At 34.6% G+C, this 10461-nt stretch overlaps 1 protein-coding gene across 1 annotated transcript; it reads left to right on the top strand.

Annotated features, from left to right (window-relative positions):
* Positions 1-6923: 6923 nt before the first annotated feature.
* LOC140046592 (P2X purinoceptor 7-like) lies at positions 6924-9385 on the top strand. The gene is made up of 6 exons (XM_072091286.1): positions 6924-6965; positions 7326-7385; positions 7685-7795; positions 7988-8088; positions 8176-8427; positions 8572-9385. The coding sequence occupies exons 4-6, from the start codon at positions 8074-8076 to the stop codon at positions 8839-8841; spliced, it is 537 nt and encodes a 178-aa protein (XP_071947387.1). The 5' UTR covers positions 6924-6965; positions 7326-7385; positions 7685-7795; positions 7988-8073; the 3' UTR covers positions 8842-9385.
* The last annotated feature ends 1076 nt before the right edge of the window (positions 9386-10461 follow it).

Below are 10461 nucleotides of genomic sequence, written 5' to 3'. Positions count from 1 at the left end.
ATTTGTTTATATTATTAAAGTGTAGGCCTAATCAATATCGGACGGACGTAATGACGACGACTTCGCCGCCGTCTTCACCAGCCTATAATAAATGACAGCGATGTAGCGTTACTTGCCATCAGCGATGTTTTTCGCGTCACTCGAATAAATTAAAACGAGTTTTGCGTTAGGATGCTTATTAATTGTACAGGCGAGTAGTTGTAAATCGCGTTATCTGTAAATGTACACGCGCCCGACTAAGGAGAATTTATTTTATGAATAGACATGCGCAGTAATTGTAATTACGAACAAACAAACAAACTGCGCATGTGTATAGATGAAAATATCGCGCAATAACAAACATGCTGCATGAACATTCCGACGTCTGTGGTGTGTGTTACGATGTTTTCGCGAGAGTGAATAAGAAGCATAAAGAAAACTATTTATTCTTAATTATCTTAAAAGCGTAATATTAACATCAAAATGAGTCATTGTGATATATTAATATTTTATTGACCAGTACTTGTTGGAGTTGTATTATTTTGTACAATGTAGGTATTAAATTGAAAACTTTTGTGAATGATTGATGATAGGCCACTGACCTTGCTGGGCCTTGACAGCTGACGGCTTTTGAACATATTTTTTCGGCCTGATTTTTTTCAAAAATCGCATGGTCGGAGTATAAGTCGACCCCCCGATTTTGCAATTAAAATTTTCCCACAAAGTCTCGACCTATACTCCGGAAAATACGGTAAAAAAAAGCTTTAGAAATCGAAACTCGGAATATAAATAATTTATATTCTACTACATAATGTCATTGGCTTGAATTTTACCGTGGTTGAAACCCTGTGTATGAATAGTTGTAGGGCCTACAAACAAATTGTTTTTTTGGTATCATTTTCTCCGTTCTATCAGAGTAGTTTAAGTAGGACACTAGGCCTAGTAGTACTAGCCTACTGTAGTCGTAGTCGGCCAACCTAGCTAGGCCTAAAACGTGCTATTCTGTACTATGATCTCATCTATTTATTAGGCTACCCGCGGAACTCGCGATATGTGGGCGGCAACATTTTGATTGTTGATATGAATATTCATCAATTGCGTTCCGCGGAAACGAGGTTCAATGAACTATGAAGGTAAAATCGCGGAACTCGCGGAAAATTAGTTTTTGGACGGCCCCTTAAAATAATAAAAATAATTGTAAAATATATAACATGTAAAGTTAATAATGATCGACAGTACTGCTAATAGTTAAACACCAACGTTACCTTTTCAAATGGCCGAGCGGTTAAGACAGGGGCGCCGTTTACCGTACCTAAAGAGCCAACAATATCGGCATGGGTTCGAGGCCGACTCGCTCCTAGTTCTGGTGGTGGAACAAGTCTTCTCGGATAAGAACTATAAACCGTAGGTCCAGTGTACACAATTATAACCTGTGTGCACTTTAAAGAGCCCAGTTCATTATTCGAAAAGAGTAGGGGGTTACCCCGGTGAACTGGTTCACAAAATAGCCCACTGTATCAGAGGGATTACCACCTATCTGATAGGACAGTGATTAATTCACTATTGGTAATCCTTGGCCACATTGCCTAAAGACATAAAATTTAAAAAAAATATATAAATAAAATCTCCATATTGTTTGCTTCCCCATTTCAAGGCTAGGCAGGACAAAGAGCTGGTCACTATTTTCGTTCTTTAGCAGGTTAAGATAGGCATGGATAACCTGCAATTAAATAAAAATGTTTAATTATAATGATCGAAACTTGGTAAACTCAAATATTTGTAAATTATTTATTGTTACATTAAATTATAACTTATTATCTCTTTAGTTACATTTTTTAATATCGAATTTCAACACAGTGGGCCTCTCAATGGTGGTCACTTGGTGACAAACCTACCTGGTCATTCCACCACTTGCCTGGACGTAATGTTCCATGTCTTTATAAGTGAGTGAAGTTGTTTCAACTTTTAGTTTACCCTTCACATTTTCTTGTGAGTTGAAGATGCGATGGTTTTAAACTTATAGTTTCTTTTACTTCTTCAATTGAGAGCCCTTTGGTTTGAATTATTGAGATGAGGGCAACAACCACCTGCATTATTGTTGTTACATCTCCTACCTCACCTGGCAACAATTCTGAGGCACATGAACATAATTGTAGGTATCTTGCCTCGTACACCTCTTCGTCTGCTCGGAGGGCCTCTAGCACCAATCCATGTGCTGTGGTTTTCACTTCAGCCACATATTTTATTTTGTGGGAAACATTATGTGTTTTGGCGATTTCTACCAAATCTTTAATAACAGAATCATGTGAATAGTAAGTAATTAAATAATGACGCTACGCTCGCGCTGAGGTCAAATTTTAGTTCGCCAAAATGGTGAAAGGTTTTGAAAAACATTAGCCAAATTGAAAATCCTTTAGCCAAATTCAAAAAACTATAAAAATTCGCAAAAATGTTTATTAAATAAATAACGCATGTATTTGTTTGTAATTTTATTTCTTTTACATTCAAATAATTTTGACGGAAATCTTTTAAAATGATTAGGCCTACGACATGTGTAAAGAGAAAAGCCCGACCAGAATTTGGAGGGGAAAAACATGTGAGCAGTTTTGGGTAGAGAGAGTATTATGTTTCATGTCATGTGACACAAAATCCAGCCACCCTCTCATACTGAGTTTAAAAAAACATGTGAAAGATTGCGGTAAAGCAGAGAGTATCGCGTTTCATGCCATGTGACAAAAAAAAAACTAGGTCTGTAATTACGGTCTTCTGTCGGCAGTTTTTTTGAGCGACCGATTGAACGTTCTGACTATATTTTAGAATGAATTGCCATGATCTTTTTTTCTCGGCATCGTTTCTGGATGGACTGGACGTTCGCTATATATGTTTATTAGTTGGCCTGTTCGTTGACGTTCACTTGTGTTGGATTGTGTCTCTACGTTTACTTCGGGGGAAATTTATATTTTTATTCGCTGTTGAGTAGGTAAACACGCACGACGATTAAAAAATATTATTTATTTTTTAGTAATTTAAAACTTGCAGTACTTTCTTTCTGTACTGTACCTGAACAATCAAAGACATAAATTAATATTTCTGTTCGTTGTTTATTCTGTCCTGAAATACTGTATTATGTACTAGGCCTACTTTATCTATTTCTCTATTTATAAAAGTAGTCAACTCCGCCTAAGTTGAATCTTATGGGACCGATCAAAAGGTTTGACTTGTGCAAATTTTGGCTTAGAGATCCATGATTTTTTTAACAGAAAAGTAGGCCTATGCTACCACTTTGCTGGAATCCAGCCAGGGCCTAGCCTGCAGTAGACGAATAGACTTAACAAAACGTGATAGTTTCCAAATGTCATTACACATAATTTACCTTTTGTTTATCTACCCTCATTGCTGTACCAATAATTTCTTTAATTAATTTGATGTCTGTTCACCCATTCCTCTATGGTTCGACCGGCCCACAATAGCCATTACTAGCGCAATTCCGGTAGACTCGAGCGTACAGAAAGCTGAGTGCAAAGTGGGCGCCAACGATGTGTTAAATACAGCTTTTGAAGCGCAATCCACATGACGTTAAGTTTCTCGGTCCAATCCTCGCCGACTAATATATTTTCAGAAGGAATTGAATACAGGTACAGTATGTATTTTTATTTTATTTCACACAAAAATGGAAGTCGAAAAAAGGAGCAACACAGTATACATTTTTGACAGTATACGTAACACTTTTCAATCTTTATTTAAAAAAATCAGTAATTGATTTCTGCATTAACTTTTTATGCGATTCCTTCATTAAAAAGGCTTCATATCGGTCGGCTATAATGGAAATTTCATCAGGCAGATTCACAATCGATCGATTGTAGCGTCTTATTGTGTCCACAATAGAAAACATCTCCTGTAAAGTTGTAAAATTGTCTGTCTTGGCTGTGCGTCCACCTCTTTTTCTTCTGAGTCTGATTCCTCATCTAACACTACAGTAGGTCGATGGTCTCGCTGTGCTCTAGCTCTTTGGCAACACCTGCATCTTTATCGGCTATAGATATGTAATCAGCCAGTGAGGGAAGCTCAAATGTTGCAGCAAGTCATTCACAAATGTTACCGAAGTCTCTTTCTTCATGTACGACATCTATCTACAATACAATAAAGAAAATGTGTTAATAGTTTAGTCTTAACTTTTATTTGAATACAGAAAACGGAAATAAAAATACGGTATTGGGGATAACGATATTAGACCAATGTGATAAAAACTTACCACCACCTGATCTTCATTGGTATTGTCGTACACATTGGAAACGGTTTGTGTAAACTTATTTTTATAGTTTATAAAATATACACGAGGCGTAGTTGTAGTAATACCATGGAGGAAAAAATAAAAGGAGATCTCTCAAGATCGTTTAATGTTTATAAACAATTGTAATCCAATTATCCCCTATGCTACAACGTTACGGTTTTCCGCTCCAGTAACTCCGATTTGTACTCGCGAATCAATTGTGTATAGACTAACGTACCGACACACGCTGTGAAAATCTCCGACCTCTATAGACGAATTTGCTTGTGTGGAGTAAAGAAATGTATAACCTGATCTAGAAAATAAGAATGAAATATTGTTGTTGATATACTACTAGCTAGAGTAGGTTATTAAAATAATACAATATAACCAAATCTAATATATGGGGTAAAGCTAGCTAGCTTATTTTCACAATGAGTGTACCACAGACTCGTTTCCTAAGCCTATTTTTCCCAGGCCTAGTTACTCTTAGTTTACTAGAGCTGCTGCAGTAGCTATTTACTGCATATTCGATCTATACAATTATAATATGCCTATAGCCTAGCTAGCTAGAAGTCATCGAATTTACTATCTACTTGGGCCTACTGTAACTAGGCCTACATCCCATTTTTTTATTTTATTATGAGTTAAAACCCGTAGCCAAAAAATCAACAATGATGATTGAAAATGAATGAAATCTGATCCATCCATGTGATGCATGCATGCATACAGCACACACACAGGCACGTTTTGGGCGAATTTATTTGGATCATTCCATGTATATAAATAATAGGGAGCCACATGTATTCTACATTTTTATTAAATCGTAATTTATGGATTTTACTTACTCGTTTTAAATTTAATATACTGCGGGCCCAATTTAATATTTATTTATTTATTTCCAAGTACATTAATATTATTTATAGCACTTTCAAATTAATGACAGCACATTTTGTGTGATTCACTTATTAATGGAACATACAAAAGGTAAAGAAATAGCAGAGGGGATAAACAAGGCAGAACAGCCTGGGTGGGTTTTTATGCTTGCTAGAAAAACAACCTCTCGTAAAATACAGCACCAATTTTTTTCATTTGCGAAAACTATGAACTAAAGGTCAAGGTAAGGTATATTCATCATAGGGAATTTAATGTACATATACCGACTGAAAAAAACAAACAAATTGTACACTAATTATTGAAGTCAAGATGCTCCTGCCATCGTAAACGTATGCTATCGTTGTCTTGTAAAAAGAGGGACAGTCCCTTTTCGCTTGGTAATGCGATGCAGTTTGTCGTCGTATATGCAGAGAGTTGTAACTCCCTGGTATACGGATCGTATAATTAGGAAATTGTTTATAAATGATCGTATACGGTTCGTATATGTTTATTATGGGGGCTGGAACTTCTGAATTGACGTATACATTTCGTATACAAAGTGGACTTCCTATACGAAACATATACGAAACGTATGTAAATCGAGATTTAATATTTTTGTTTATCATTGCATTCATCTTTGTTATGTTTTTTAGTTTCAAGTTCAAGTGTTTTAAAAAAAAAAAGGTAAACATTATCTTTGACATGAAATAGTCCACCTCGACTTTGTTTTCGGATCCAACCATTTGTGTATTCCAAAAATGTTTGTGGGTTTCCGTTGCTAGTATTTACTTTCCAAGAACTTAGTACACAGCAGTACGCTTAGCAGTCTCTCCTTTTAAAGACCCTTTCCCTGCAATTTTGGACGTTTTTTGGAAAATAATACATATATATCACTTTAAAAACATTAAACCATGCCATTTCGCGTCTTAAATGTACGTTTTATGGTTAATTGTGAAAAAATGAGAAAAACTTGCACCCGAAAATGTAGTCCGTGAATGAATTTTCTCAACAAACCGTTACTCGTCGAACAATCGCATCCGTTCAAATGCTACATGTGTGTGTGTGTGCTAGTGGTGGTGTGTGTGACACAACGCGACGCAGCATAAACATTTTCAACAAGCGACGAGAAGCCGACCGTGGACGCGACCTGATTGTACGTGGTGTACACAGCCTAGGCCTAGCCTGATAAATGTACGTATTGAATTATATTATTTGTACATATAAGCTCTACTTCTAACTTGTTAAAACAAATCTGAGGAGCTGTGTAAATTGCATAGTTTTCAACCATCGTTGATCATGTATTGTAGGCTAATTCCTGTTACGTTTGTCCCGTGGCCGGTCGTAGGACTAGAGCATAGCCTAGTCTTTAGAGTAGTACAGTATTAGGCTAGGCTATACTCATCGGCGAATAGTAGTGGTCAACGGCCTTGACGGCATAGCGGTAGGGATAACTAAGTGCCCAAGTGGATGTATACCATTAACATTTATCCCAGATTTGCTTAATTTTTTTAGTAAAATCATATACATAATAACTAAAATAGGGGCTAATTTATTATTCATTTTCTTCATGATGCGTCAGAAATTGGCCTAGGCTACTAGTACTACTACTACTACTACTGTAGCTAGCTAGGAATCTAGGCCTATTAGAGTAGAACTAGTAGGCCTAGGACCTAGTACCTTTTTATTTCACAAGGTACATTTGTTAATGTCTATATTTATTATTATACAACAATTCATTTTAATTAGGGCTACTATCTTTTTTATTAGATGGATCATAGAAAAAGAAAACCAAAAAGTCCATCGTACTTTGATGATTTTGAAATGGGTGAAACACCTACTAAAGGTAACATTACAGTCATACAAGAATTTGTTTTTGTCCACACATTTCAATGAGCTTACAGTTGGTGGGATACCAACAATTTATAACATAAAATGCAGTACAAGAATACTTCTAAAAATGGAACAAAGTTTCAAATTATCAAATCTAAATTATAAATTCTAACAATAATATAAATAATATAAAACTGAATCCAGACATTTAAATCGAAATATAGAATCGTAATGGCTTGCCTTACTTTTTCTGTCATGGTTTGTTTTAAATGTCAACCAAATAATATTAATAGGCCAATAATTATCAAACATGGTATATGTCAAGTTAGTTGACATAGTTATTGATTGACTGACACATTTTATTAAATTTCAGTAACTAAAGATGCGTCCAAAAAGAAAGGAGAAGCTGCAAAGTCGAAAGCACGATAAAAAGGTATTTTTTAGTATTGTAATTACAGAGCTATACAGTACATGATCTATGCCAACTGTAAATATATACACATTTATTCAGTTACTTATAATTATATGACAACAACAACAACTGGGGCCCTCACTAGAAGCAATATCAAATTTAAACGTAATTAACAACAATTTAAAATGTTCAGTCATTTTAATAAATTACAATTTCAGTGGCTGAAGGTGCTTCCAAAAAGCAAGCTTTGTCCCAGCCAAAAGCACCACCAAAAGGTAAGTTCGTACATTATTAAAAATTATATTAAATTTTAATTTCAGTGACTGAAGATGTGCCTAGAAAGAAAGCTGTGCCTAAAAAGAAAGATGTGCCAAAAAAGAAAGCTGTGCCCAAAAAGAAAGCTGTGCCCAAGCTGAAAACACACAAAAAAGGTAAATTAAGTACATATAATATATACATTACAACTGCTGTATTCCAAATTGAATACAATGTTTGATTTACCAAAATATAAGGAAAAAAACTATGTTTTTATTTTGTATTACATATGTCCCAATAGCATACATAATAAAGTACAATAAATAATCAATTTTGTAGTACTGTAGATAATTAATTTTGTATATCAGACAAACAAAAGAAAGACAAAGTTATACTTGGGGTTCGCATTTCATCCGAAGATGTCGACAGAGTGCAGTTAATTCGGCGAACAAGAATGGAAAAATATAAAGTGAGTTAACTTTTATCAACCTTTAAAATGATACATATTGAATATATCAAAATATTCAAACTTGTAAAATAATGATTAATTTTTCAGAAAATGATTGATGAGTTAGAACTGAATGACTTGAAAGACCTGATGTTTGAATGTCTGCAGCATAATCAAGCTATGGTCATTGATGTTTTACAAAAATTATCAGATAAATCAGACAAATCAAACGACGATATCCCAAAAGCACTACATGAGGCCCCAGAATGGTGCATTTGTAAGAATTGCCGGGAAATGCCATCTGACCTAGAAAAGATGTGTTGCAATTTACGACCTGAATACTGCTTATCAAAAGAAGAGGTAAATAATGGCCTGTACAAAATTATTTAAAGTTTAAAATATAATAATTTGGTTCTATCTCATCCATCCACTTGCATCCATGCAAGTTATAAAAAAAAAAAGAGTTATATTTGAAACAAATTTTTATTTGTAAAATCTTATTAGACAATGGCACTGTATGTATTAGATGAGATGCAGTTGGCATTCTCAAGAGCTATGCTGAGAGACTTCAGACAATTAACAGATTTGGAACCAGAGGAAGCCAACAAATCTAACCGGCATCATGCATACAGACTGTTTGTATATTGGCGGCATCAACGCCTGATGAAAGGCGACAGACGAATCATACCATCTTGTTGTGTTTGGCGAATCCGGAATGAATTCCCATCACCTACAGGTGTTTATAGAGGTTTCCAACCGAATGTACAAATGTAAACTATCTCACTTATCGAATCTAGATTTATGTTGCTTCACTAAATCTGTTGTAGATGGTGGTAGGACTTTGGTAATTGTCTGCCTCAATTGTCGTGGATCGCCTGATTCCCTTTCCGTATTTCTGTAAATACTCTCATTGTCTTGAAGTCTTGCCTCTATGATTTTTTCCTGTATTTGTTGTATGTATGCAAAGTCCTTCTCAACTAACACCTTCTCTGCAGACCAACTGTTTGACTTCTTGTTGTAGTGCTTGTGCCATCTGACAAAGAAAATTATTATTTCATATCTGATAGTAAATGTAATACAGTATTGGTTGGAAATGAAAAACTTAATGATAATGTTCAGGTTTTGTATTTAAAAAGAACAGATTAAATATTTGTTTATTATTAAAATTGTATTTTTTTTGGTATATTTGTTGTATTACATATTTCATGCAATTGTCGTGTTCAAACTACCTAGAATAAAGATAAATAAATATTCTTACAATGGGTTTCCATCTGCACCACACTTCTGTATTCTGTCTTTGTGCATTTGGAAATCTAATGCAGCTAAACGATTTCTTGCCCTGAAAGCTGTGTATCTAAAATATGTATAAAATATTGTAGTTAATTTATTGGCATTGTATATACCTGTATGTATTTTTATATTAAATGGTAATTATTTTGTAATACAAAACCATGATAAACTTACTGAAAACTCTGTCGTTTAGATGCATAGGCTAGGATTATATTATGGTATGTCTGCAAATTGTGTAAATTATAATGTCAGTATATTTGCAACAAATTTTTATGAACAAAAGAATATTTTTTTTTTCAGAATTGAAATAAAAGTAGAAATGCAATAAGGTTTTTCCAATTATTTACTTTAGCTTACCTGAAGTTTACATATTTTGGTAAATTGTTGACAAAGCGGGAGTTGTACAACACACGGTCAAGAGCTATAGCTGCCGATGATCCTCTTGTTAAATAGGGTCTGTCACTGTTCGGCTCTTCATTGTCCCGGATTGTTTCCCTTCCATCAACATTTTCTATGCTGATGTGACTACAGTTCCCAGTTGCCCATACATGCTCCCCAGCAACATGATGAAGTGATGAATAAAGGGTTTTCTGTAATCACAAACACTGATATTAGAGTTATAGTTATAGCACATCTTTGGAATAATATGAGTTGATTCGTCAGCCTATCAATCTCATTTACCTCATCTCCTTCTGAATTTGTTTACATGCAGTAGTTCATGCATAAGATATTGAAAGAAAAAGACCTGTAGCACTTGGATGTCACCTTTTGCCACTTGACACGAGTACCAGAAATGGTTAACCAGTGGCTGTATCCATGGTATTAATGACTTATTGTCTTTATGTTCTGCTGCCTGTTTTTGGTAATAATAATTAATGAAATTAATGTTTAACTGAAATATATTATAGTATAAAAGATTTCATTAATGCACAATTCAAAGTAAACAAGCAAACTAGGAATGGCGCTTGTTATTGGACAATTCAAAATTCCAGTGATTTCAGATGTTTATTTTTAATGTCTGTTATGATGTAAAAACCAATACAGTATGTACAATTGACAATGCAACATACCTCAGACAACTTCTTCACTAAGTTCTTACTACCA

Source organism: Antedon mediterranea, chromosome 4 (assembly GCF_964355755.1).
Source record: "Antedon mediterranea chromosome 4, ecAntMedi1.1, whole genome shotgun sequence".
In the NCBI taxonomy this organism is placed as follows: Eukaryota; Metazoa; Echinodermata; class Crinoidea; order Comatulida; family Antedonidae; genus Antedon; species Antedon mediterranea.
The sequence above is the reverse complement of the archived record's forward strand: the minus strand, read 5'-3'. Positions and strand labels throughout refer to the sequence as shown.

Coding starts and splice junctions, on each gene's coding strand:
- LOC140046592 (XM_072091286.1), top strand. Junction 8,428..8,571: donor ACTGCTTATCAAAAGAAGAG/GTAAATAATGGC, acceptor AAATCTTATTAG/ACAATGGCACTGTATGTATT.